This window comes from Parus major, chromosome 4 (genome assembly GCF_001522545.3).
Source record: "Parus major isolate Abel chromosome 4, Parus_major1.1, whole genome shotgun sequence".
NCBI classification, from domain to species: domain Eukaryota; kingdom Metazoa; phylum Chordata; class Aves; order Passeriformes; family Paridae; genus Parus; species Parus major.
Genome location: NC_031771.1, coordinates 33,660,177 through 33,686,655, shown reverse-complemented (window position 1 = coordinate 33,686,655; position 26,479 = coordinate 33,660,177). Strand labels below are relative to the sequence as shown.

Genomic DNA, 26,479 nt, shown 5'->3' with positions numbered 1-26,479 from the left:
TTAGGAAAACGTAATGGCTGTGATACAATTTAGCAGCTGGATTATATTAGTTCACATTTTTAAGGACAAAGGTTATAATAACGAGATCTTGTGTTACTGGATTTACTCAATTAGGTAACATAGTTACCTTAATGGTTCTGTAACAGTTTGCTGGGTGTTAGGAGTGATGTAATTTCTTTTTTCTAGGTAAAACAAAAGAAGACAATTCTATAGATAAAGGCAGACTAGTAAAAAACAGAAGAGGTATAAAAGAGAGGGCAAAATAGGAACACTGTTACTGAGAAACAAGGAGAAATTACAAGACATTAATGACAGAGATGCAGTCTGAGTCAGAGTACTTTAGGGCCTTGAAAGCACAAGTAAAAAGTTTAAACCTGATACACCAGGCAAAAGAAAACAGGGAACATAAAAGACAATTGTGTGTGTGTTAATAAACATGCACACTTGCATGATATACATGTTTATAGAGCTTAGGACTGAAACAATGGATTTTTCCTGGCAACCCAACATTACATCTTCTATGGGATAACATTTGTGAATCTTGTAACAAGCTAATGAACAAGAGCATTTATTTCAGTTTTTACATGGTTGAAGTTATTTCTACTGTATGGTCACATACATTTGTATTGAGGAATTTTAGTTGCATACAGTTCACATTAATATAGCAGACAGAATTTGGCTTACAGGCTAATAAAGCAGTAAACCATGTTTTAAGGTATAAGCTATGTTAACCACGGACCTGAAAATTTCTCAAAAGCACTAATGTTGATGTGTCTAATTAAATGGTTTCTTTTTCATGCAAATAGATTCTGCTTACTAGGGGAATGAGAGGGAGAAGGCTTGTTGTTTTGAAGTGAGAAAACGTGGCTTATGTTTGTTTTTTTGGAGGCTGTCGTCACCCTGCTCCTCATGCAACTTGGGCCAACCAAAACTCACAGGGCCTCAAGGGCTGCCAACAGCCCTTATCAAAGCTTGTTGCAGCTTCTCACGCGATTTGCACACACACAAATCCCCCTCTCCACCGAGCGGAGCTGTAGCTGCCCTGGGACCCTTTCTCAGGGGGACGCCGCGAACTTGTCCCCTCCGGAAAGCCTGGGGGTGGGAAGAGGGGATGAAGCTGGTCTTCTCTCTGCCTCTTGCGAGTCTCCAGGGTTCATCCAGACGCTCGGGAGGACGATTTAATGACCCGCTCCGCCCCTGCTTCCCCCCGCCCAGGCAGCTCCGGGAGGCTCTGGGTCACACGAGCGGGGAATGAGCCGCTGCAGCGGCGGCGGCAGCAGCAGGAGGGGAGGGAAGGAGGGAGGGCACGAAGGAGGGAGGGCACGAAGGAGGGAGAAAGGAAAGCGGGCAGGTGACACCGCGCTGGGTTGCTCCGGCTCTGAGGGCGCGGGGCGGACGGCAGGAGCTCGGTGGCCATGCACGTCAATGGGAAGGTGGCTCTGGTCACCGGCGGGGCGCAGGGCATCGGCCGGGCTTTCGTCCAGGCGCTGCTGGGCAAGGGCGCCAAGGTAAGCCCCGGGAAGCGCGTCCTCCCATTCCCTCCCCTCTGCCTCCAGCCGGCACCCGCGGGCGGGGGGTGATGGCAGCCTCGGGGCTCGGCTCGGCGGGGAACCTGTCCGTCTGTCCATCCGCCCGCCAGCCGCTCATTTTCCTCCCTCCCCGCTTAGGTAGCCCTGCTGGACCGCAACTCCGAGGCCGGACAGGCGAGCAAGGCGGCCCTGGACGAGCAGTTTGAAGCGCAGAGGACGCTGTTCATCCAGTGCGATGTGACGGAGCAGGAGCAGCTGGCAGGTAAGAGCGTAAGGCGCAGCGAGCGGAGCGCGCCCCGGCCGCAGCAGCGGTAAGCGCTCTGCAGGACAGCCTGCTCCCCATCGCCGCTGGCACTGGCTCACTAACTACTCCATCCTGAACCTGCAGAGGTGAAATCTTGCTACCAGCATTACTACCACAATTTCACTTTGTTCCTCGGCACATCGGAAAGAAAAGCCGAAGTCGTTTCCATTGAGTGTTGTGTGTGATATTTTTGCATAGAAGCCTCTGCAGAGGATAATTGCTATTTTATGAGCAATATATATAAACTTTAAAGCTCATACTTGCTCTTTATGAGGTTTCAGTACAGATTCCAAGCTGCATTCCCTCTTCACAGGAGTAATAAATTCTGTGCTGGGTTGCAGTGCTCTTTCCATACAGCTCACTTTCATTGCGTACTGCCATAGCTGAAACCAGAACTGACAAAAAGTGGCACGCTGCTTTATCATGGGGTTAACTATAGGGTGATAACACTTCACACACATTTTGCAGATGCATGGAATGAAAGCAGCTTCTCTTATGAGTGATTTGCATTTCTGTTTTCACTTGGTGGATAAACAGTGTTCCCTGCTGAGTATCATATAACATTGATGTACCTTCACAATATTTCATAACAGCACATCACTTCATCGAAGTTTCATTATTAAATGGTGCATTCATAGGTAGTGACTCAGATTCAGATTTTGACATCTCTTTTGTCAGTGCCCTTTCCCCAGATTCATTTCTGCCATGATAGATGTGAACAGTTTTGGTCTGTTTTTGTTCATTACACTTCACTGGTCCCTTTCTGAACAGTGATCATTTAGCATAGCCTTTCTTCCTTCAGAAACATTGCTGCTATTCCAGAATTCAGCAGTACTGTCCACTGTTCCAAGCTGGAATGATTATTCCTAATTCTATAGCTTTACATTATCTGTTTGTAAGAAAGATGCTGGACTTTACATCTGGGATCTGCTGTAATCAGCAAAGATTATATCAGCTAGGTTGATTATTGACTTTTTCTCTAAGTGGGAGGAGTAAGAAACAAGAAAAAGCATCCTAGAGGTAGGAATAACATGTGCTGCTGAGCAGGTGTGTTACCTCAGTGTGCCTTGACTCCCACAGCTCCTCCTCTCTTCAGTGCCAGGCGAGTGCAGGACCAACAGGGTGTGAACTGGGAGCTGGAGTGAGTAGGACAGGTCAGCAAGGGAGTTTTTGGAACCAAGTTACTAGGAAAAGAACAATCAGAGTAAAATTGGAAGTGGTTCTCACAAAGAAAAAGAGCAAGAACAGGCAGCTGCTGCTGATAATGCCTCCCCCATCATTGCATTAATCCACCTGCAGGTTTCTTACCATAAATTTGCAATCATGTCTCACAATCATTTGGGGATTCTGAGCTGGTTTTAGTGGGTTTTTTTTGTTTTAACTGCCTTATTTTCATATTTTTCCACTTTCAATTGTAAGCTACTACCTAACAAATTTAGATTAATCTCACATTTAGGGTTTAAAGGTCTTGTTGGATGAATCAAGTCCTGTACTTTATGTTAAAGGTCATGCGTGTGAATGAAGTTCCTCTTTTTTTTTTTTAATTTTAGCTCTTAAAATAGGAAGCAAGTCCCAGTACTAGAACTAGTATTTTTAAGCACGTGAGGCTTATGGGCAAGAAATCATCTGCTTAATATACTTTTAGGTCTTGCCTGTACTTTTTTCTCAGGTGGTTCTTTCACCTAATCCCCCACAAAAATCTCCTATGTCATCCCACTTTTGAAAAATCACCATACTTACTTTTTCCTTCCAGGTATGTTTAAGAAGCTCACATATAACTGGTGTTTATGCGGACTTTGCATTGTTTTTTTACCTTTCCTTTAAAATAGATCCTTCTCTTATTTTTATCTTCCCCACTCAACATTTCTGACTATCATCTGCTTTTAATTTTTTATGGTTCCATAAGCACTAATTAGTATGCAATGCAAGTACAGTATTATTCTACATCTGAAGAGGGAAGTATAAATCAGCTTATACTGATGTGTAGGTGACAACTTCACTAAGAATTTACAATTCTTTTTGTGGACAGGTGATATTTGGGATTACTATAGGCAGATAAACTTCTACCAGAAATATTCCAAGCATAGATATGCAAAAGCATTTGGTCTTTTCTCAATATGTAAAATAGAAAATTACAATTAGTCAAGTCTGAGTAAATTTAATTAAAAAATCATTGGGAAAATTACTATTATCCATGGTGGTTTTTGAAAATTCTATTATGAATTAGAATCTTCTTAAGGTGTTATTTAGAGAAGGCTTAAAAGAGAATTAGCCAGTTTCAAAAATTTGGAAGCTAAGTAAGGACCCAAATTGTATTTATTTTACTTATTGGAAATAAGTTAAATATTCACTTCTGCTTCTAATAAATCCAAAGGTTTTCATTTTCAATGGCTGATGCAGAATTGGAAAGATAAATGGATAAATTGGAAAGAAGAGTTGAGAAATCAGAGAATGAAGTGGCAACAAACATAAGAAAAGAAAAAAAGGGAGACAGACCAAACCAGAAGATTTATTAATATTACAGTATTCTAGTATAGAATATTATAAAAATCTGTACAATAAAGGCAGCTGGACAAATAAAATCTTTCCCATCAGCTGCCCAGCTCTTGTTTTAATCACAAAATGATGACTATGATGGATCTGAAGCATTGAGACAAAGAAAAGGCTGGTGCAGGAAAAGCTTTGTAAACCCCTGCAACTGCTGCATAAAAAAGTAGATGTCTGAAAGCTGGTGCCATACACCTGATTGACATGAGGAGCTAAGCACTAAAGAGCAGAGAAGGAAGATGCTCCTGGGATCACCTTTCAGTGAAGAAGTTCCATCAAGGCCTGTCAAGCCTAGTTTTAGTGTCCCTGAAATATTGTCGATTTTGAGTCAAACACCAAACAAAGCTTTTTAAAACAATATTGGGGACATGGAGTCTTGGTTTATATAACAGTGAATATTAGCGACGAGGAATAGTATTTGGAGGGAAAAACAAGAAAGCTCTATATACATGTCAGATAATATCCTCAGTCCTGGAACATCTTAGTCTGGAATGAACATCTGGAATTCATCTCATCTATCTTGCTGAAGCAGAGCCAGGTTGACAGGTTTGCTCCTCATTATGACATCATCCTGTTTTTCTATATACATCTTTTATCTCAGTTCTAACACTGTCACCTGGAAAAACACAATGCCACTGGGGAAGTTTCCAAGTTCTTATTTTGAAATTCTTTGGAAGACAGGTCAATATTTTTATGCTCAGAAAAAAAGATTTGAATTTGAGAAGCACATTATTAAAGTTACCTGACAAGTAGGATATATAACAACTTATCTATAAATAGATACATCTAAGCAATAATCGTGATTAATTATTTGTGGTTGAAATATTCATGTCAGTTATTCATTAAATAAAAACTGTGTTCTTAGTCTAAATTTGGACTGAATGAAGAATTTTTTTCTGAACACTTGAAGCTTTTGTTTTTCATTCAAAATAGATAGTGTCAAATCTTGACTTTACTAGCTATATAAAACTGTAACAAATCAAGCTATAAATGCTTAATTTATCTAATTGGGGTGCCAAACTTCCTATCTAATACAAAATATGTAAGTGCTAAAAATTTACATTAGCTCCTGTTATCAACCATCATCAAACTGAATTACAAGGCAGCTATGTTATCTTAATCCTTGCACTTTCCCTTAATATATCTAATGTTGGTGCATGTTAGATAAAGTATTTAATTGAATGTTGCTCACTAATGTTTAAGAAAATAATGAAGATATTTTGGTAGACTAATAAACCATTCATTTTTCTATGCATTGTATTTTTATATCTTATTTTACAGAGTTCTAAGTAATGTCACTCTTGGATCTTACTATAGGTGCTTTCAAAAAAGTGATTGAACATTTTGGAAGGCTGGATATTGTGGTTAATAATGCTGGAGTGAACAATGAGAAGGACTGGGAAAGCACTATACAAACTAACTTGGTAAGCATTATCTCCTTTCGTATGTCTGTATTTCAGTATTTAATGTTGGAAAACAATTAACAGCCTGTGGCTTGTACAGGTTTTGCCAAATGACAGAACATTATTTATTGGATTGGTAAGTACAGCTGCTGAAACAATCACCACATAACTGAGTCTGTGGTGGGTCCCTAAAATTGTCTATCCAAGACATACAGCACTGTGTGGAGGTGTTTGGATTATCTATCACCAGACAACATCCTCTTTCTAGAAAATCCAATTAATTCCCAAATAGGTATAATTTGGGAAAATCTACTGCCCAAAGCAGTAGAGCTGCATCTGCAGTAGGGCAGTCTGTCTCTATGGATGTTTTAGAGCATTTTAATTTCTTGTGAGGCTCAGCTGGCCAGCACAAGAGTTGTGATTTGTTGATACTACAAGTAAACTTGTTCAGCCAAGACCTCCACATTTTCCTCACCAACCATGTCAGCATAAAATCTGAGTTTTTAATATAGGCCACTTCACCACTATCACTTTTTATTTAAGGACACTTACTCTCAAAATCCAGTATATTCAACAAGCCTGTAAAATTAATTTTCAAGCAGTTACCACTTCTTTGATATTATCTGGTATCTCATCAGATGAAACCACAATATCTGTTTCTCAGCTGAAAAGTTTTTAATTTCAAGTACACCTCTAGGACATCTAAAGAATTCCAAAGAATGACCTTTCTAGCGTTAATAGAATTTCTAGGTTCTTGAAATTCAGCTTGTAGTCTAGCATCTGTGAAGTCCTAATTCAATAGTGATTCAACAAGTCACCCCATGATCATACTTAATGCAAAGAAAGTAGCAAAAGGAAGCTTTTAAGAGTAAAATGTGAAGTTTCCTCGTTTGAAATTTGTCACGTGACAAGAAAGCTCAGAATATGAAAATTAGGTGTGTTTTTGTCAAAAAATGTAAGGGCAAAGATACCCATCTTTGAATCCTAATACCTCCAAATTTACAAACTAACAAAATAACTCCAGGACAAGTAACACAAGCTGTATATGAGATGAAAATACTATAAAGTTAAAGAAAAATTAATGAGAAAATAGGTATTTGGAAAAAAAAGGAATTTAAGTTTCATAACATCTTTCTCTTGATTTTTTTTATATCTTCTTTAGGTATTCTTCAAGATTTAAGTACATATATTTCTTCCTCTTTATTTCATTTCTAAAATGTTCTGGAAAATTAAACATTAGGAAACTTCAAATTGTGAAGTAACAGTAATTTGTCATCCTCAGTGACAGGCAATATCTGTATCTCTTTGTACACATCCCTTGAATGTAAAAGAGGACTGCATTCTAGATGACTTATTTCTCTTACTTTTGTGCCTGGTTTTAAGACAGGATATAAGCAAATGTAGGCAGCCATCCACCTGTCAAATTTGCAAGCACAGGTATTAATTAGTCATTACTGGAAATACTGAAGTCCATGTGAGAAATGTGTTTGACTGTGATACTTGTTGTCAAGGTAAATATCCTAACTTTGAATGATGTCATAATTTTTGGATGCCAATAGCTTCAAACAAAGATGTTAAGAACCTCCTCTTACTACATTGCAGAAGACACAAAACTGGGTGTGGGGTTGATCTGCTGAGGGGTCAGAAGGCTCTGCAAAGGCTCTAGATGTGAACAGGCTGGATTGATGGGCCAAGGGCAGTTGTCTGAGCTGCAATAAGAAGTGCTGAGTCCTGCACTTTGGTCACTACAACCTCATGCATTGCTACAGGCTTGGGGCAGAGTGGCTGGAAAGGCGCCCATTGGGAAAGGGCCTGGGGGGCTGCTCAACAGTGAGCCAGCTGTGCCCAGGTGGCCAAGAAGGACAATGGCAATTGCAGATACAGATCAGCAATAGTGTGGCCAGTGATTGTCTCTGTACTCAGCATTGGTGAGACTGCACCTCAAATCCCATGCTCCATTTGGGCTCCTCACTACAAGAAAGACATTAAGGTGCTGAAGCATGGCCAGAAAAGGACAACAAAGCAGTGAAGGGTCCTATGAGGAGCAGCTGAGGAAGGTGGGGTTGTCTAGCCTGGAGAAAAGGAGGCTAAGAGGAGCTTTATCACCCTCTACAATCACTTGAATGGAAATTGTAATGAGGTGAGGGACAGCCTCCTCTTCCTAAGAAGAAGCGATAGGATGAGAGAAAATGGTCAGAAGGGCTGGAGGAGGTTTAGATTGGATATGTGGAGAGATTTCTTCACCAAAAAGGTTGTCAAGCACTGGAACAGGCTGCCCAGGAAAGCAGCTGAGTCACCATCCCTGGAGGTATTTTAAAGGCCTATAGATGTGGGGTCATGGTTTAGTGGTGGACTTGGCAGTGCTGGGTTAACAGTTGGATTTGATGATTTAAAGGTCTTTTCCAATCTAAACAATTCAGTGACTATTATTTTTTTTTCTTATTATAAGTAACTGAGCAGAAGCAGACCATAAGTGGTCTCAAGTAGCAGAAAAACTGAAATCCAAGTCTTAGAAGCCTACATGTTTAACTACCAAGTTAGATCCCTAATTTATTTTTTTAAGGAAAAATTATATAGTTTACACATTATTGTATATGCAAATATTCCATAAATGTCCTAACGACCTAACACACAGTTGAATGTTGAAAAATTTCATAAATACATGGTAGTGACATCTAAAGATGTCACTAAAGACATCTAAAGATTTAGATGTCTTTAGAAAGAACATCTAAAACGATCAGAGTAGAAGTACAGTTATGTGGGTAAAATCAAAGCCGCTCTAAGATCCAAATATCTCCACATACCTATTGATTTGATTGTTCCTTCCCTGTCTAACACCAAGTCAACTAACTAGCTTATCTCCGTGAGCATTTCTGTTTGTAATTTCTGTAAATTAAGATATAACACTTTGTAATTTTTGTTTTTTTAATTATAACAACAGAAGAAAAAAAGCTGTATCTTCTATGCGTTGGTTCAGCAAAAATATTTTTCTCTTTCTTGTAGAAAGGAGAAAAACATATATGAAATACATTCTTTAAAAATGTCTCAATCTCCCTGTAGTAGGACAGTTTAAGTATTTGTTTTATTCTTAAGAACAGAAATAGCTGCTATAGCCACAGTGTGATACTATGTGTGATACAAAAATATGCATATATTTTTTATTTTAGAAAGGGAAAAAACCCTCTACATGCCAGTCATAATCTTAGTGATATCATTTATATACTGATATAACAAATATTCCCTGCCCCAGTTTAAAGTACAAAGTACAAATGTAGGGCAGTACAGGGCAAGATAAATCAGGACAAACACATCTGGGGTGTGTTCTTTACAGCTACAACAGTTCACAAAACCGGTTGGTCTTCAGGAAAGATTTTGAAGGAATGTAAGGAAGTTCTCTGCCAGTACTGCTCAAGAAAGCATGAAGAAGTTTCAAAAAGTGTGACTTAGTTTGGAAGAAAATGGAGTAAAACACAATTCCTACTGGTGTCCATTACAGTTTCCTTGCATTACAGTTTTCTTGCTGAGAGCAAGAAAAGACAACTTGATAAAGCCAGGGAAGAGGTGTAGGAAAGAGTACTGACTACTAAAATGATATTTCTATTGCAGTGCTTTCCACCATTTTGCTACAGTTTGTGCTAAAGTTCCATCTATTCATTACTTTATTAATGCATCTATTATTTTTTTTTTTACTTACATGTTCCAGCAATGCCATCTATTCCTCATCTCAAAACTCCAAATCTCATAGAGTTTACTTGATTGATATCAGCTTGATCAACAGCAGCTTCAACTAGTGATAGTCATACAAGGGTACACTCTTGTTATTATGGCAATAATAAAGTTCATTAAAAAATGAACTTGGCAACCATAACAGAATTCCATTTTAAAGAGATATGACCAGTGTAGTTTCAGCAGCCTGTCACACACACACACAGTGTGTGCACAGAATAGCACAAGGAGGGTGTATGACACATAAATTCTTACTAAGGGTCCTACCTACACTCCTCCAGCATAACAGTCTTTATTGCATTCATAAAAACTTTTGCCTAAGGGATCCAGAAATTTCATAATCTGACTTTTTTTATTCTTCAAATCCTTAAAGCAAGAAAAGGGCACACATCTTTACAAGCCTTGAGCATGTATGTTATTTAAACACAATTGGGTGTTCTAAGAGGCATCAATAATTTTATCTTGTGTTGATGTGGCTTTCTGGAACCACTGTAATTAGAGTGACCTAGTGGTCAATTACAGTGGATAATTACAGTATCTTCTGTCATTACAAATGCACCTAGCACATATTATACTAAAGACAATCTCCCAGATTACACACAAGGTGTTATGTTCTTGTCAGAGGTTTCTGAAAACTGACATAGGTTGCTGTATACAGTTAAATGTAGCAGTACACCTATGCTTGCATTTTAAATATTACCCCAATCAAAAGTTTAGAAGTACATTATGTGGCATTTTGTCTACCTTATTGTTTTATTATAACAGAAAATTAATCTTGTATATATATTTAAACTGATTCCGCAAATGAAATTATGAAAAAAATTGAAAGCAAAATCACAACTATCTCCTGTTTGTGATAATTTTGCAGTTTTTAACACATTCTGGCAAAACTTTAAATTGTAGGCCTGTCTGGGCACATCAAAACACCCCAGTCATATGGGATTCAATGATTTAAGCATTGTCCAGAAGTAGAAATCAAATTTCTTCATGTGCATAACAGTCTTATTCTTCATTACTAGGCAAAATGTAGAAACATGCAACAATTCCAAGTTTTCACATTTTTCATGAGTTTGCACAATTTGTTTCCATAAGTGACAGAAGTAACAAATTTCCATGAATTTAGGAAAGTCCCTTACTAAAATGAAGTCCACCAACATCATGGCTTGTCCCTGCAAAATACTTAGATTGGAACTACAGAGAATGCACCACTGTATATCTATGTGTGACTCCTTTCAATACAGCTCATGGTGAAACACATGTTCCAGCAACTAGAAAACCTTGCAAAATCAATGTTTGCTTATCAGTCAGGACCTATTTCTCGGAAGGCCAATTAATGTTTCAGCAGAAACCAGAAGGGTAGCTAAGCAAACATCAGAAGTGACGAATTGAATTTATTTTTGTGACAAAGACTTCATGATCATCATAAGGCTGTTCCACTGTGCAAGCCATAAAAGGGAGTATGCTGCAGCCTTCTTCTGGTGCATACACATTGCTGGCCTTTCCCAGCATACCAGGAGAAATGGGAAGGACTGAACTTCCATCCCAAAGTAATATAATCTGGACACATAGCTGGATTCAGCAGCTGGAAGTAACCACTAGGTCACTATAATTATTTTTGCTGTCTATATTGTACTAGGAAGGACACAGTGACTTACCTTAATAGCACAGTAAGTCAATTAATTTTTTTAGCTTGTGGTTTTAATGTATGTTCACAGTAACCAATGTTGAAGTATAATGAAAAGCAAAGGTTTTGAACTAAGAACATAAGACCACCTATCAAAATGGAATACTATTCCTATGTCCTTCAGGAAGGTGGAGGTGTACTGAAGATGGGGAGGGAAGTAAAGAAATATGCACCATAAAAAACTCAAACATAGTGTTTCATTCCCACCTTGCAAAAAAGCTATTGACTTGAAGCAAATTATCAAATCCTGCTATATATTCCTTTCTCATTTCTGCCTTTTTCCTCTCTAGACTTCTTGTTTTCCACAGTTTGAGCTGGTAATTCAAACTCAAGAGCTTGCAATTTCATTTCATATAGCAAACTAACCTATACATAGGAATGCCAAGGGACTTGCATGCTTGCTCCAACTTGTCTGTGTCTTAGAAAATTTACATTAAAAACAGTCCCACCTTCCTGTCCAACAGCAAAATGCTAAAATTTTCCATGGATATCACAAGCAGCACTTTTAGTTTCAGGATTTTGAAGTTCATCTTACATAGTTTAAAAAGTACTTTTAAATGTTTCCTTATAGATAGTCATTGATTTACAACATCACTCTTATGAAAGGCAAATTTTCTTGGGTCAAATTCCACCTCTGTGTTAACCTGCTTTATGAAACCACAAATCAGTGGCTCTTTCATTTTTGTTCAGTATCCCTAGCACTGAACTATCTTAGTTCAGGAAACAAAATGTTAGGACAGATTACTATTTTGTTTTCTCTAAGGAATTCATATTCCCACATCCCCTTGATACCAATATAGTGCTCATCTTCAGCACTGAAGATGCTGATGTATTTTCTCACAATGAAGTACCAGATGTATCAGACAAGAACTGGTAAAAGGAAACCTTATTAAATAGGTGTGATAAACTATGTCAGTTGGAGCTGTCCTGAAACACTAGAAAAGAAGCACCGTGTACTAAGTTACTTTCAAAGCAATTGTCACGTGAAACGGATGATGATTAATGATGTCCTGGGCATCATCACCAAAGAACACTTTCTTTTTTAAGCAGATAAATCTAAAATGAAACACAAAATATGAGAACTAGCTTACAGGCACAAAATGAAAAGACCTTTAGCTTCTTTCATTTAATTGAAAGGAAATTACAGACATTTTCATCATAACCTAAAACCAAAGAACTGGGTTCAGAAAACATAAATTTTGAGAGAATTGGAAAGAGGTGGATTCTTCCAAGGGAATGGGAAATCCAACACAAAATGCTTCAGATGAAAAGTGCCATCTGCTGAGAGTGTGGACAGGTTGTTCTCACCCTGGGTATGTGGTTCAGAGTTTACCTGCAGAATAATTCTTTATTTTATCTGCCCAAACATCATAAATAGCTATTTCATCCAAGATCGACCACACTCAGTGAGGTTTTTGTGAGGATCACAGGTAAGGATTACAAGGCTTTAGGGGGTATAAGGGACAATATCCAAATGGAAGTCTGCATGTATCTTGAAGACCACCTCTCACAATACCTTAATGTAAAGGAGGACATGTCTCCTGTCACCTGAAGAAATATTAAGTTAATGGCTTCCAGAAGGAGAAAAAGAATACAGTCATTTTGATTGAACAGCCAAGCTACCCACTTTTTGTTTGGTTTGTAATTTGGTTTGGCCTAGTACTCCTCTAGGTCTATTATCTCTGAATTAGAAGGAATAGAAAAGCCTCTTCAAGGAGCCCCAAGCTACTTCCTTCTTCAACTGATTTACTTTCTCTAATCGTCCTAAGTGGAATTCCCTTTTTCTGCTCAGCAGGCCGAGCCACTGCCCCAGGGCATGACAGGACTTGCACCTGCTCTCCAAAGACAGCATTAACCCCTTTCTTTCTAAAATATCTTCTGTACAGCCTATCATGTATATAATATATGTGTATATTAAAAAACACATTCCAAGCTTAAGTCCAAATCTAATTTTAGTTGAGGTGCCAATAAGTTTATGTTCAGAATAACACTACTGGACATGAACAATCTTGGTTTTAATAAATCAAATTTACATGTGAAAATGAACATTAAACAGCAATAGATTAACCTTTAAAATGGCTCTGCTACTTTCCAGGACATGCAAAAGAAATCTGATTTAATTTGGTATGTGTCAAGACACTGAAGACAGTTCTTTAGAAAGTTTCTGGTAAAGCATTTAATCAGCACTATCCTTTTTAAATTAATCAAAATATTTTTTAAAATATGTTAACTTAAACTTACCAGGAAAGAAAAAGAAATCTATTTATGGGAATTTTTTCTTTAAGAAAAATTTAAAATAATATTTCAGAATTTTCAAATGTTCATATTTTGTGGAGTTTTACACTATTTCAGGAAATAGTGAATTCCTGAAAATATATTATTATAAAAATATCTCATTAAGTGCTGAAACTATAGAAAATGAGAAAAGCTGATTCATTATCAAGATTCCAAAGGAAACTTGATAATGAGGTCTCAGGTTATCTCTGTCAATGGGCAGCCTCATGTTACTTGAAAAATGAACCAGTGATATTAATAAAGTAGGACATGCACTTTTCCAAATCTGATTCTTATTAAAACCAAAAAGCATGAAGGATATCTGAAATGGAATTAGAAGTACTTCTTTATATTTTATAATGTGCATCTCTAAAAATATCAGCTAGTGAAAATGCAATACCCATCTCAAGATTATTCCAGTTTTGATTTGGGAATTTAGATAGTGGCAGAAAAATAGTTAACATTCTGATTTTAAAAGCTTTTTTTTTTTTTTTTCCTCTCCAGTTTCTCTAGTCACTGTCCATTAGATTTTAGGCAAATGCAGATTTTCTCACTGTGTTTTTTTATGTGGCAAATTTCTGTCTCCATTATTCTACAGACCTTCTCTGGTCAAAAATATTGAAATAATCATGAACACTTAATCTTTTGGACATCTTAATTTATTTGGGTCAATAAATAAGCAGTCGTAAAGTACAAATGAAGTTCTCATTTAAAAGCAAAATAATATTTCCAAAAGACTAAAAGTGTGTCTCAATGCATTTGTCCATTTTAAGTAGAAATTGTAAAGCAAATATGAAATGATTAAAGAGAGATAGGAAAAAGGTTGGTAAATAGTTACAGAACTCATCACTAATGCAGTAATGCTGGAACATTTCTCTAGAGTTACTGTCTTCCACCAGGAGCCTTGTCTGCTGCCCTTTTCTCACTATTGCTTTTGCTCTCAGGTAAAGTGACTTTCTGGGAGAAACTCTTCTCTCATGATTTACCCAGGAAACTGGTTACCCAAGCCTTGCTGTGTCTTTGGATAGCTCAGTTTAAAAGTCTGAAGCTCAGTGAGAGGAATCTCAGCAGAATTTCGGACTGCAGTGGGGTTCAAAAAGAGATTTTAAGGAATCAAGGTGATACAGGTCTCAGAATTCTTTTTCCTCAAAGTTCTGTCTTAAAAAAAAATAAAATTTTAAAAATCACAGCTAATATTACGCTAACATCATCTCCCATCTCTTAGAATGCCTTTTTTACCTTCTCTTTATTTGCCTGTGTGGGCTAACTTTCATTTGGGAGGAATGGTAAAACTCCTGTAACTTTTGTCAGAAAATAATACACATTTTTAATATTCTGAAAACAGAAATATATCATGAAACTTAATCCTAGAAAGTGTGAATTTCTTTTGACTTGGGCCTAATGCAGTTTTAAGTAATAATGTTATCTTCAGATACAGTCAGTACATTTTTTATAATATAGAACAGGCTATCTCAGAAAAAATGGTGGTATTTAGATCAGTTCATCTGCCACTTATATTTTTAGATAAGGAACATACTTGATCTATAAATTATTTACTTTTTATTTCATTTCCTTCACAACTCTTATTTCCCATTTCAATATTTTAGTTTATTTATTTATATTTATTAAGAGAAATAAGTAAACTACTATTGCTTCTATCTATTGCAATTGTGTTTCTGAAGTTGTTGAGTTACAATACTGTGGAGTGTCTCTGTGCTTAAAAACTTCAAAGCATAAATAAGATCACTGGTAATGTGATTCAGGTTCTAAGCACCACAACAAAAACAAGTTTCAGTTTGTAGAAGCACAATAAATATTTGGAATAATGTCAATAATTCAGTAAAATATTTTGAATAGTTTCAAATAATCTTTGAGTATCTTCAATAATTCCTTCCTCTCTATACCAGACATCTGTGATCAGAGGAACCTACCTTGGTCTAGAATACATGAGAAAAGAGAATGGAGGCGATGGAGGAGTAATCATTAATATCTCATCCTTGGCAGGTGAGAAAATTTTCTGCATAAACAATATCTTCTGTGTTTTCTTCTTAAGCAAATTAATCATACTGATCAGTCTTACTTTTTCTTTTTATTGCTCTTCCCTGTTTAGGAATATTTTGAACTGGTTTTCATCATAGCAACAGAAAGAATATCAAATGACCACAAATGTCATTTGCTTTTATAAACACAATTCAATAGCAAAAAATCAGAAATTTTCCTATTCAATCCATTTTGTATTTAAAATCTTGAGCCTGATGTAAATTCCTCCATTCAGCTCCAGAGGAATACATATGTAGGAATATTTAAGATTAGACTATGCCCATTTTATTAACAAAGATTGTCACACACCCACTCTGTGTTCCAAGTCCTTTCAGATGTGATCTACCTGGACTTGAGAAGTCATAAAATTAACGCTTATATTTCACCAAGCTTAATCAAGCACTTTCTTTGCTCATTAGTTATCTATGCTATTACTGTGTTTCAATTTATTTGTATAAAAATAGAATTATATGAATCCTACATCATCTGGGGGTAATGCTGCCCTGTTGTGAGGCAGAATTCTGCACTGTTTTGTGTAGATATATTCAATGTTTCAGTGACTGGGGTCCCAGAAAAAAAGCACAGCTGAAGGGGAAACTGTACATGGAGAATGAAGTCACCTGACAACCTTTCTCAAGAATTTTGTGGGGAACTACTTGCATTCTCTCTTTTTTATTTGGAGAGGTTCTTTCTTTCTTTCTACTGTCAGACTGTCTGTGAGAAGTAATACATATGCTGCCTGACACTTGGATTGTCAGAGGGTTTTTTTTTTTGTATCTGTGCAGATTACCAAATTCAGTCATTTCATTCCAGGATATTGCTATGTGTTTTAACAATGAAAAGCCAATTAAGGTAGCACCAGCTATAGATAACTGCTTGTGCTTAAGTGTGGATGTTCCAAGTAGATTGAAGTTCTCCTATAGACCTTAGCTTTTGTGATAAAGAGTCCAGTTGACCCTACTGACATAATGCATACGAATCTTGAGGATCTGACTTAATACTTCACATGTGTCCAAAGGGTGAGGGGGTCTTACTAAAAGACACCATGTATCTTTAAGTCTGCATTTGCCATACTGCCTGGCACAATGCCTACTGACACCAGTGAGTTTATCTCTATAGGCTGAAATGGACATTGTATTGGGTCCAAATTAACCTGAAGGAAGCTGCTGTTGCAGTGCTAGGGGTCATCAACACAAGTAAAAGATTAAACTGTTTCACAGAAACACCGATGCCCAAGGCAGTGCATAAGAAAGGGTGGGGTAGCAAGTGGTTTGGTTCCTTTTCTAACAGGTCTCAAATGGACACAAAATGATTTTGTTTTCAAGACCAAAAAGCTTGGCTGTTCTGTTTGTTAAGACAATCAACAGTTTCTTTGCTTTGTTTGGTTTCACATGGCTTTGTTTAACAATTGTTCCCAAGGTCATAAGGAAAAACACACTTCAAAAGCCAACATATACTAATTTTTATAGCTTATTTATTTACTACTGTTTGTGCTTAGTTACTGTAATTCTTCTTTCCAGTCTGAAGGTCTAAGTCCTGCAGTTTATTCCATATATGAAAGACAAACTTCCACTGGCTTCCTTAACATCCCCTTCAAGTGTTTCGTTAGAACTAGCTTCTGTTGATCATTAAACTTCTGAGTGGTTTTGATTCCCACTGTCCAAGTTCTCTGTAAGATACAGACAGCAAATCTTCCTACGTCATTCTGAGCAACAAGAAGGGTTGCACATAGTGCTTATGCGAAATTCAGTAGTATTTCCTTTGCACATTAATTAGCCACCAGTACATCATGGTGGGAATTTGGCCAGTGATTTGGACTAGGGACAGAATCAAGCCTTACAGTATCATATTTCCAAACACCCATGGTACTACAAAAATTATTTCTGTGAAGTGGATGCTTAAAAGTGTTAATTCAGCTGGATCAAGGCCAGAGCTTGTGTGTCCAGTGGTGAGTCTTCCTTTCCTTAATCTTGACCCCAGACAGGACTTAAAAAAGGAAATCAGTGAGCACATGCAGCAATCACTCAACTATGTCTCAAAGCTACAAAATTTAATTTGATTTGATTTGTGCATTCATATCAAGAAGAAGTAATTTTGCTAAACTGAGATAATGAGAAATGTGTTTTACTTCAAATTTGGCTCCATAAAAAACAATTTCAATGTTTACAGGTTTTTGCATCGGAATAGACTTAACTTTCAAATTCAAGTAATAAAATGTTCTAAAATTTCTTCTGTAGTAAGCCACACGTGGTACATTTTCTTACATTTAATGGAATAGTTAGTATCAGCGAAAGTACAAAAAACTAAATTTAACTCAAGAGGCTGTTTAAATTATCAAACTTGGTCTTTTACCTTGTGGTGGCTGGTACTTGCACCCTTTTTGCAAAGAGTAAAAGGGCAAAAGGCACACACATTTGTTTTGATGGCTTTCATATTTTTAAGAAGGTTTTCTGTGAAACTGAATTTGTATCTGTATTTTAGCAGACAAAAAAAAAAAATCAAAATATTCACAGAGGGCTTAAAAAACGTTAGAATTTTTTACCATAGTATCATGCTACTTTTTGAGAGGCTGTTCTGTGTGGAGTAAATCTGGATACCTTCATACTGCACAGCCATATCGGTTTGATTGCACTCAACCTCAAGCATTCAGATTCTGCAAACCGCTGGCTTGGCTTCCCTTTCCTTAAAGCTTCAGCCGCAAGAAATGCTTAAAGTACCTGTCACAGCAAACAGGCTTTTTTAGGACCAGATGCTATATGTATTACAAGAACAAAACTGTGGTTGCATCACCAAGGAAGGACTCTATCACAGTGATACAGAGGAGCAGAGGGGTCAATGGTTGTACAGCTGGACCTTCAGTTCAGCACCATGACAGAAAGGCATGACAGTCACTTGCCTTTGTAAAAATGAAAATGCTCAGCAGAATCTGCCAGAATGAGGTTTAAAAAATTAGATGCTATTCCCTTCAGACTTCGCTATAAAAATTAAAAACAAAATCATAGAAATGGCACAGCTTAGAATTTTTGCTAGGATTTCTGCTTCACCTTTGTTTTGGCACTCAGAAAGACTACAATGATGTCATGAGGGTATGCAGAGAGAAAATCTGAAAGACCAAAGTCCAGTGTAAAAAAGGCAAATAAATCTATTCAAAGAAAGGAACTTACTCAAATCTCTGAGGGCAGCTTGATCAGTGGGATAGTGCAACTGTGGAAAAATGCTTAATTCTCTTTTTATCAAAGTTCTTTGTTTCATCAAAATGGAATGAAAGGAAATACTGGTTTCAGCAAAGCCTATTGATACAATTTTGATAGAATTCTCCACCTCCAGTACTAATTTCTCAAGATGTGGTTATTGAACCTATCGTCCATGATAAATAAGGAGTTGTAGTGAGACACCTGACACCATATCTTCAGTGGTAGAGTGATCTTGACACCAACAAGGAGAGTGGAGTATAGGCAAGGGCAAGAACTTGCTCTCAGCCTGCCAGGAACTGAGAAAAATAAAACAGCAGTTAACACTGCAGCACAGGATTATTATTGGTCTTTTTGAACCGGTTTTGGTAAACCAAAGAGCATCTTGAGTCATCACAAAGTCATTTGCAATTCACCATGTAGCAACGTCTATAGAGAGAAAAATCTAGCCATAGCAGCGCCTCCCCCCGCCCCAGCTAAGAGAGATTAAAACCCAAATGTATCACTTTCCAGAAGTACACTGCCCCATCACCATCCATTTGAACACCGTCCTCTTCTTCCTCTCATTATTTTGTGTATAATAGTCTGCTTCCCTGCCATTCTGCTTTGCATAAGGTAATTAAATATTTATGGCAGCAGCAAATAGAATCCAGATTTTCTAACAAATGAACGCACTAACTAATATGTTATGAACTCATTTCTGCTCACTGGTTGAATAAATATGCAGGCAGAGCAGACTCAATATGACACAGTGGTTCATCAGCAAATACGTGCTAGGAGAGTCCCTGGGACACACCAACAGCAGAGGTCCAGCTCTTCCCAGGGCAGGGATGTGGCTCAGAGCCAGAAAGGCCATATTGTGGTTCTGAGTACTGAGCTCAGGAACGAAAGTGAGACAGGACTGTTATTGTTTTATGTGAGGAATGCTAGTCTTAGATGCTTTATCCAAGTGAGATGATTTTTTCTTGGTTTTTCACTTCAGCAAAAATAATTTCAATTAGAAAAGTATTTTTTTCCAAAAAAAAGCTACTTGTTCCTCTCTCCCTGCCTAGTTATTTCTGCTGTCTTTGGCGTTATAGTAAGTCTTTGAACCTTATTCCACTTCATTATTGTGAGCTGTGCCCTTCCTTTGTTTATTTCTTGACTTTGTTTCTCTTCCCTCTCAAGTAAAAGGTAATTTTTCTTACTGTGGTTAAAAAATAAAAATTAAATTACTTCTAAATTCTTCTTCTGTGTTTCCCAGTAGATGTCTGTTTTATTTATGCTAGGTGCAACCTGATTAGAATTTCCTTTAAGCACGTAAAAGTACTTGAGAGCTTGTTGTGTTGTTTTTCTTTAAATAGTATTGTATCTAATGTGCCAATATTCCGATGTTTCCAATAATTTGAAGAATGGTGATCAAAAGTCAACAAACAGAGGAATATTAAGCATTTCTGTGATCACAATCCAGAGGAGTCAGTACAAAAAACCATTTCATAATGCTTCTTAAGCAGAAGCATAACACATCAATCCAAGCTAAGCAAATAAATACAATTTTAAAAGAACAGCCAGACAGTAGGTTAAGTTGGTCATTTCCCAGTATTGAACAGTGCTGCTTTCACAGGATCATCAAGGTAGCATTTAAATCAAGATAAAACCTTGAAGCTGTCAGGTTGGTGATTAGAGCTTTGTGCTGTCTTAGAAAGTTCTTTCCTTCAGACAAAATAGATTCCAGAGCAAAGAGCCCATGCAAGTCTGGCATATATAATTTTTCTGGCAAATCCATACTTAGAGCTAAATAGTGAATTCTTCATCTCCACTGGGGTAAGTCACTGCCCTTCTTGAATGTATCACCCTAAGATCTGAAGTATGAAAGATAAAAGTATATGAGTTATTAATTGGGATTACTTCCATTATAATCAACCGTTAAGGTATTAAAATTAATATCCAGTTTTACAATATTCATATTCAGGAAAACATTTTATCCTCTAGCTTTCAGACAGGCTGAAGTCTGCTATTCATAAGGGCCTGAATTTCAGGTGGAACTACAGCATCTCTTTGGTCCAGTTCAGCTTTTGTTGTGTAAATTGTTGGCATAATTGGGAGAAATGAATATGCATTCATGGTCTGTCATTTCTTCTTGACTAGCTTTTTGCCACCAACTCAGTCTTACCATAATTAACTTCTTAGTTTTCTTCAAAAACCTCCATTCTCTCTTCTTTCTCTCCTATAAATAACAATTTTGTTCTTTCCCACTCAGACCATAAAGATCTACTGTGTTAGCAGAAAATTTTTATTTTGCGTTTCCTATTCTCACACTTCCTCCCTGAACACACTGTAAATGATTGCAGATGTCCAGTTCCCACATTAGATAATCAAAGCCTATCCAAAATACTTTGATCCTCAACATACTTAAAATACTTTACTGATTCATAGATGCCTCAAAAATATAATTCTTGAGTGTTTTCTTCCAGATTGTGTCCTCTATTTTAAGTCATACTTCATAGATACAACTTTTCCTTTTTAAAGTTATGCTTTTTAATTACTCTTCTTTTGCCTTCATATTTTTATTCATCTAATTTTTTCTTAGCCTATACCGGATTACAAAATATTGACATATTAAAATTTACAAATGTCTACTAATCCATTTTGTTACATCTCTGTTCACAAATTTTTTTACACTGTAGACCTATACATGTCTTTAAGGTGATCATAAATTAGGAATATACTACATCTTCATTCAGCTACTTTTTTATTTTAAAGGACTCATGCCTGCTGCATTCCAGCCTGTGTACTGTGCTACAAAGCATGGTGTAATTGGATTCACACGGTCCATAGCTGTAAGTATGCATTTTCCAAAAGGGTGTCAGCAGCTCCTTGGGAACATGCTTAAGTTTTTCATGTTCCTGCTCTATAGCCACACAACTGGAACTAATTTTGTGAAAGAAGGCAAAGTGTGTGAAGCAGTGGAGGTTCCCTCCTTTCACAAAGGGAATCATCCGGAGATGGAATAAGTGCGGCATTTGTGTGTTTATGACCGATTTGAGGTTTGGAGAACATGGAAGAAAGTGTTGCAGAGTAATTTAAGGACAGTAGGAGGAGTCCAAAAGCCAAATTCTAATCCAAGTTGTAAAAATGTTTTTCAGAACCCTGTCTCATTCATTTAACATTTTGATTTCCTTATTTCTAAGTCAGGTCAATGACTTTTTTTTTGATAAATGGGCACCAAAGTTTACAAAAGTGACTTGAACACATCATTATTTATTCTTACCAACTCTTAATACTCTGAAAATGAAAAATTGCACATTCAGGATGGGGCATATAAGATGATCATATTATAAGTCTCAGCCTCAAACTCCAAAACTTTCTAGTTAAATTGAACAAAAAAGTGTAACAAAACAACTTGGAAAAAGAAAAAACAATTACACTTTAAAAGATTAATCTTAGAGATATTCTGCTCACATAGTATTTCCAATCTGATTTCCAGAATTAAACACCTGAAATTATACTATCAATTTAATGACACTAATTACACTCTATCCATATTTTAAGCCCCTATCCCCACACAACTAACTCCTTTTTCAGATTAGTGTGAAGAGAATGGTGTGGATAAGTGTTTCATATATTACATTAAACACATCAAGAACATGGCACCTCATTTTCCAAATTTGTTTTCTCATTATAAATATAAATATTACCATCTAAGGGAAAAAGTAAATTAGAGGAAATGCTGTCTTTAAGGAACACAAGAATGCCAAGGAAAAAAAGAATAATAAACATAGTGAACTACAGCATTTACCAGGAAAGGCACTACAGCCTAATGTTGGGCAGGTTTGCTACCTTACATCTAGGACTTCAGTTTCTTGTCTCCCCAGACCAAAAAAGCAGACTACAATACCATGAAAATGACATGTGACTTACATAATGAAAGGAGTCCATTAATATTAAAATAATTAGAACCCAGTGTTTAAAAGTTATGCTTATTCTCTGATATATAATGTATAGTTCATCAGTTCTGTGCTATTGCTAAGAAAGTTCATCCAGCACTCAAGACATTCCTGGATGTGGATCAGACTTCTTTGCTATGTGCACACTTTGGCAGAGCCACAGACCAGGGGTCCTACCTCTCCCAGAACAACCTGTGCTTCTTTCTTTCATCATGTTCCCGAGCTGCTTCTGGAAAAAAATGTCAGTTCGCAGGGACTTTCCAGTGGAGATGCTCAGAGATAGATTCATACCTTGGCAGGGACAATAGAACAAGTAGAAAGGTTTAGCATTACAGCTGTAGGGATAGAGAACATATTCTATTTCTGTTGGTGTGAGGAAGATATCTTAATACAATATCTTAAAGATAATTTTATTCAGTTCAAAGTTTTCTTTTAATAAAAAACTCCTATAAGATTGGAAGCATACATTTGGGACAACCTTTTCTTGTTTTTGCTTGGAAGAGTTGTATCATCACCCTAGAATACTGTTAATGACATGCTAGAGAGCACTAAGAACAAAAAGTATTATGGAACAACCAGCTTCATGTACAGAGTTCTGATTTCTTGTAGAATTGTTCTCCTAACAAAAGCAATTAGGGTTTTTTCTAGTAATCTAGTATGATTACTAGAGAAAATGTGCTTCAAACTTAATTGTTAGGAAAATCAGTAGTAACAAAATCCCCTTTCTTAGAAGGCTGAAAAGTATTTTGTGGTAAATCTCATTCTTTGAAAATTTGCTTACACAATTCTGTCTTAAAATGTTGATGACAAATGCCTACCCCTTTCTCTTTTCTAGTTAGCTGCTAGTATGGACAACTACGGTGTGAGACTCAACACAATTTGTCCAGGATTTGTCAACACACCAATTCTTCAGTCAATAGATAAAGAAGAGAATATGGGACAATACTTTTCATACAAGGATGAGATAAAAAATATGATGCAGTTCTACGGCGTGATGGAGTAAGTCAGATACAGTGTAGTTTTTGCACTTTGTTGATGAAGAACAAAGACACACTTTCAGCAAAATTAAAATAAAAGGGAAATGTTGCCCCAGATAAAAGACTATCAAATGTCTTACCCTGTATACAAAGAAAAAGGGCTCTTTTAAGAGGACCATCTGCAAAATGATATATCCCTTTATGCATTCCCATTTCCCAGCAAAGTTCAAATCAAATTAACAAATTAAATATAGTGATTTTAGTTCTTAATAGCCTTCGGTGTTGCCTAGTGAACTTGTTTAATCAAACCCATTCTAAGATGCTGGGTATAATAATATAATATTAAGATATAGGGAAGATATAATTTGCACTGAAATTTCCCAAAATTTTCATGTGAACCAAGACAGGAATCAGACTAAGATCTGACACAACTGGATTAAGAGCACAATAGCAACCACCATTGATCAGATCAAAGAGTTGCCCGGCCCATCACAGTCTTGCCAACAAAGACCAAAAGTAGACAGCTTTGACCAACTGAGAATATGATAAGCATAAAATGATATTTTTTAACACTTCCTTAGCTACTAACAGTTAGCTTCCAAGATGCTTCTGCACAAAGGAAATTGTATGACTGTATTGTTTCACCCATGCTTTATGTAAAATATTTTGTACCTATTGACCACAGCAAACTGCATGTGAAATTATCCTTTATGCTAATTTGTACATCAGCTCTGCTACAGAAGCAGGATAAATCAACAGCAAAGAGCTGCAGAGGATTGTGTAAGGATTACTTCTGTCCAGTTCCCTGACAAAGAAAACTTTGATAGGAAACCCAGGGGCAGCTGGATGTCCACAGGCACTTATCAAAAACTAGAGCAAAAACAAGTGATGATTTGCAAAGTAGCCACTTTAGATGTATGTTCTGATTAAGGAGAATACATATCTCTTCTGAAACACTCATACCACCTCTGCTTTTCCTCAAAATAAATTTGTTCAAATGCCAATTTTTTTAAAATTTTCAGATATATAGATTTACATTGAGTATCTTGTCCTTCTTACATAGCCTATTATATCATTAATCTGAAATAACTTTTTTTTCCAGCCCATCAATAATTGCTGAGGGATTGATAACAATAATTGAAGATGATACTCTAAATGGAGAAGTTATGAAGATCACAGCATCCCAAGGAATTCATTTTCAGGAATATGGCCAAACACCCTTTACATCATCAAAGAGATAAATAATTGTTTTGTGCTAATTACTTTTAGCTTTTCTTAAGTAGAAAAATTTTGAAAAGAGTAATTTTGCAGGAAAAAAGATTAGTGTTGTTTTTAGATCAGTGACAGTGTTCAAACATTTGCATCCTAATAACAAAGAGATAGGTGAGAAAATCTATTGTGGGAAGATGTTATCACCCTATTCTGATTCTATAAGCACTAGTAACAGTATTTATTTGGTAAAAAACCACACTTCTCTGAAGCCTTTTTTATTATTATTTAGTAGTAGGGGCCATTTTTTTCATTCTGGTTGTTCTGATCTACATACTCCAAGCATAGTTTAGTTTATCTGACTCACTTTTTTTATAATTCTTTTCACTGTCATGCTTACTTATTTACATCTTGAATTCTTCAGACCAGGAATTCAGTTCAGGAATGTAGATCACAAATGTAGCCATAAAGAGTTACGAATTAACTTGCTTTTATGAAATGTTAAATATGGGCAACTTAATATATTGTATATCATATAAGGAAATACAGATTTTTAACTTCTTGGATTTTAGATATTTCTAAAATATTTTAGAAATGTTTTTGTTTTCTTATATATATATATATATATATATATATGTTAATTTTCTCTCTCTGTATATACAGGGATGAATACTGGGGCATTGATTTAAATGTCTGCTTGCCTATTAAATCTTATTTTCTAAACCTTTAATTTCGTGTCTTCATCGAGTAAAATCTCAACTCAGTCCTGAATAATCCCTTTTTTATCTTGTTTATACATTTGCCCTTTGGTTTCACAGTACATATTCTCAGACATAGCATGTCATATAGCAGCAATGAAAACAAAAATTGAGCTTCTTACAGCCTGAGCACTACTGAACCTTCTGAATCCAGGTCAATCCTCAGCTACATTTATGCAAAAAATCTTCATACTTCATGGGTTACATGCCTAACAAAAATAATTTTTTGCATGTTAATTTAATTAGCCTCATAGCATAAGAAGATTTAATAGCTCCTGGGAAAGCTGGAAAGCTAATATTTACCCTTCTTAGGAGTAATGACTTTAATTTAATTGATTTTTCTTACTGAAAGAGTGAAAACAATTGTACTTACCTTCTGTGGAAGTCAGGGAGGAGTAAGTCTGTGGGGAGAAGAAACAGGAAAGCATACTTTGAATTACTCATCATTTTCCCAATACCTCCATTTTTGGCTATATTAACACTATTTTTAAGCCCATTTTGAACACACACAGGATGCTAGACACACCTTTAGCATCCCTGACAGCATCTGTATACCCTTCTGGATTAAAAATTACTATCTGATTTGATGGTATTAGTTTTTATGTTTGTCTCTTTAAAATCAGAGCATTTCCCAATACATGGCAGAGTAGTGCAAAAGAGATGATGAAAACTTAAAGTCAGCATGTGTTGGCTAGGTCCTAAAGCTGATAGTCATCCACTTTTGTGTGTCTCCTTGATAAGCAGGATTTCAATGTAGTCTAGAAAATAGAGAAGGTTTAATATTAATGATTGTACATGAAAAACATGAAATCACCAAACACCACACTAGGACAGTAACTCAGCAGTTTATCTAATAACACACTTCAAATATTGCTGATGGTACATTGCTGGCTTGATTGCTTTTGCTCATC

The 26,479-nt window shown here is 36.5% G+C and overlaps 1 protein-coding gene across 2 annotated transcripts; it reads left to right on the top strand.

The window, feature by feature from the left end:
• Nucleotides 1-1,017: 1,017 nt before the first annotated feature.
• Nucleotides 1,018-25,540, top strand: HPGD (15-hydroxyprostaglandin dehydrogenase). Of its 2 annotated transcripts, XM_015625288.1 has the most exons (7): nucleotides 1,282-1,508; nucleotides 1,668-1,791; nucleotides 5,698-5,804; nucleotides 15,375-15,471; nucleotides 21,441-21,517; nucleotides 23,460-23,623; nucleotides 24,704-25,540. In XM_015625288.1, the coding sequence occupies exons 1-7, from the start codon at nucleotides 1,416-1,418 to the stop codon at nucleotides 24,840-24,842; spliced, it is 801 nt and encodes a 266-aa protein (XP_015480774.1). In that variant the 5' UTR covers nucleotides 1,282-1,415; the 3' UTR covers nucleotides 24,843-25,540. The 2 variants fall into 2 exon arrangements, with proteins under 2 accessions (XP_033369379.1, XP_015480774.1); XM_033513488.1 differs by lacking the exons at nucleotides 21,441-21,517; nucleotides 24,704-25,540 and having other exon boundaries at nucleotides 1,018-1,508; nucleotides 23,460-23,553.
• Nucleotides 25,541-26,479: the final 939 nt, after the last annotated feature.

What these genes read in the sequence shown, in the direction of transcription:
- HPGD (XM_015625288.1), top strand. Translation starts at nt 1,416, where the DNA reads ATGCACGTCAATGGGAAGGTGGCTCTGGTCACCGGCGGGGCGCAGGGC. An exon ending in TGCTGGGCAAGGGCGCCAAG is followed by an intron (nt 1,509 to 1,667) that starts GTAAGCCCCGGG and finishes CTCCCCGCTTAG; the next exon opens with GTAGCCCTGCTGGACCGCAA. An exon ending in GGAGCAGGAGCAGCTGGCAG is followed by an intron (nt 1,792 to 5,697) that starts GTAAGAGCGTAA and finishes ATCTTACTATAG; the next exon opens with GTGCTTTCAAAAAAGTGATT.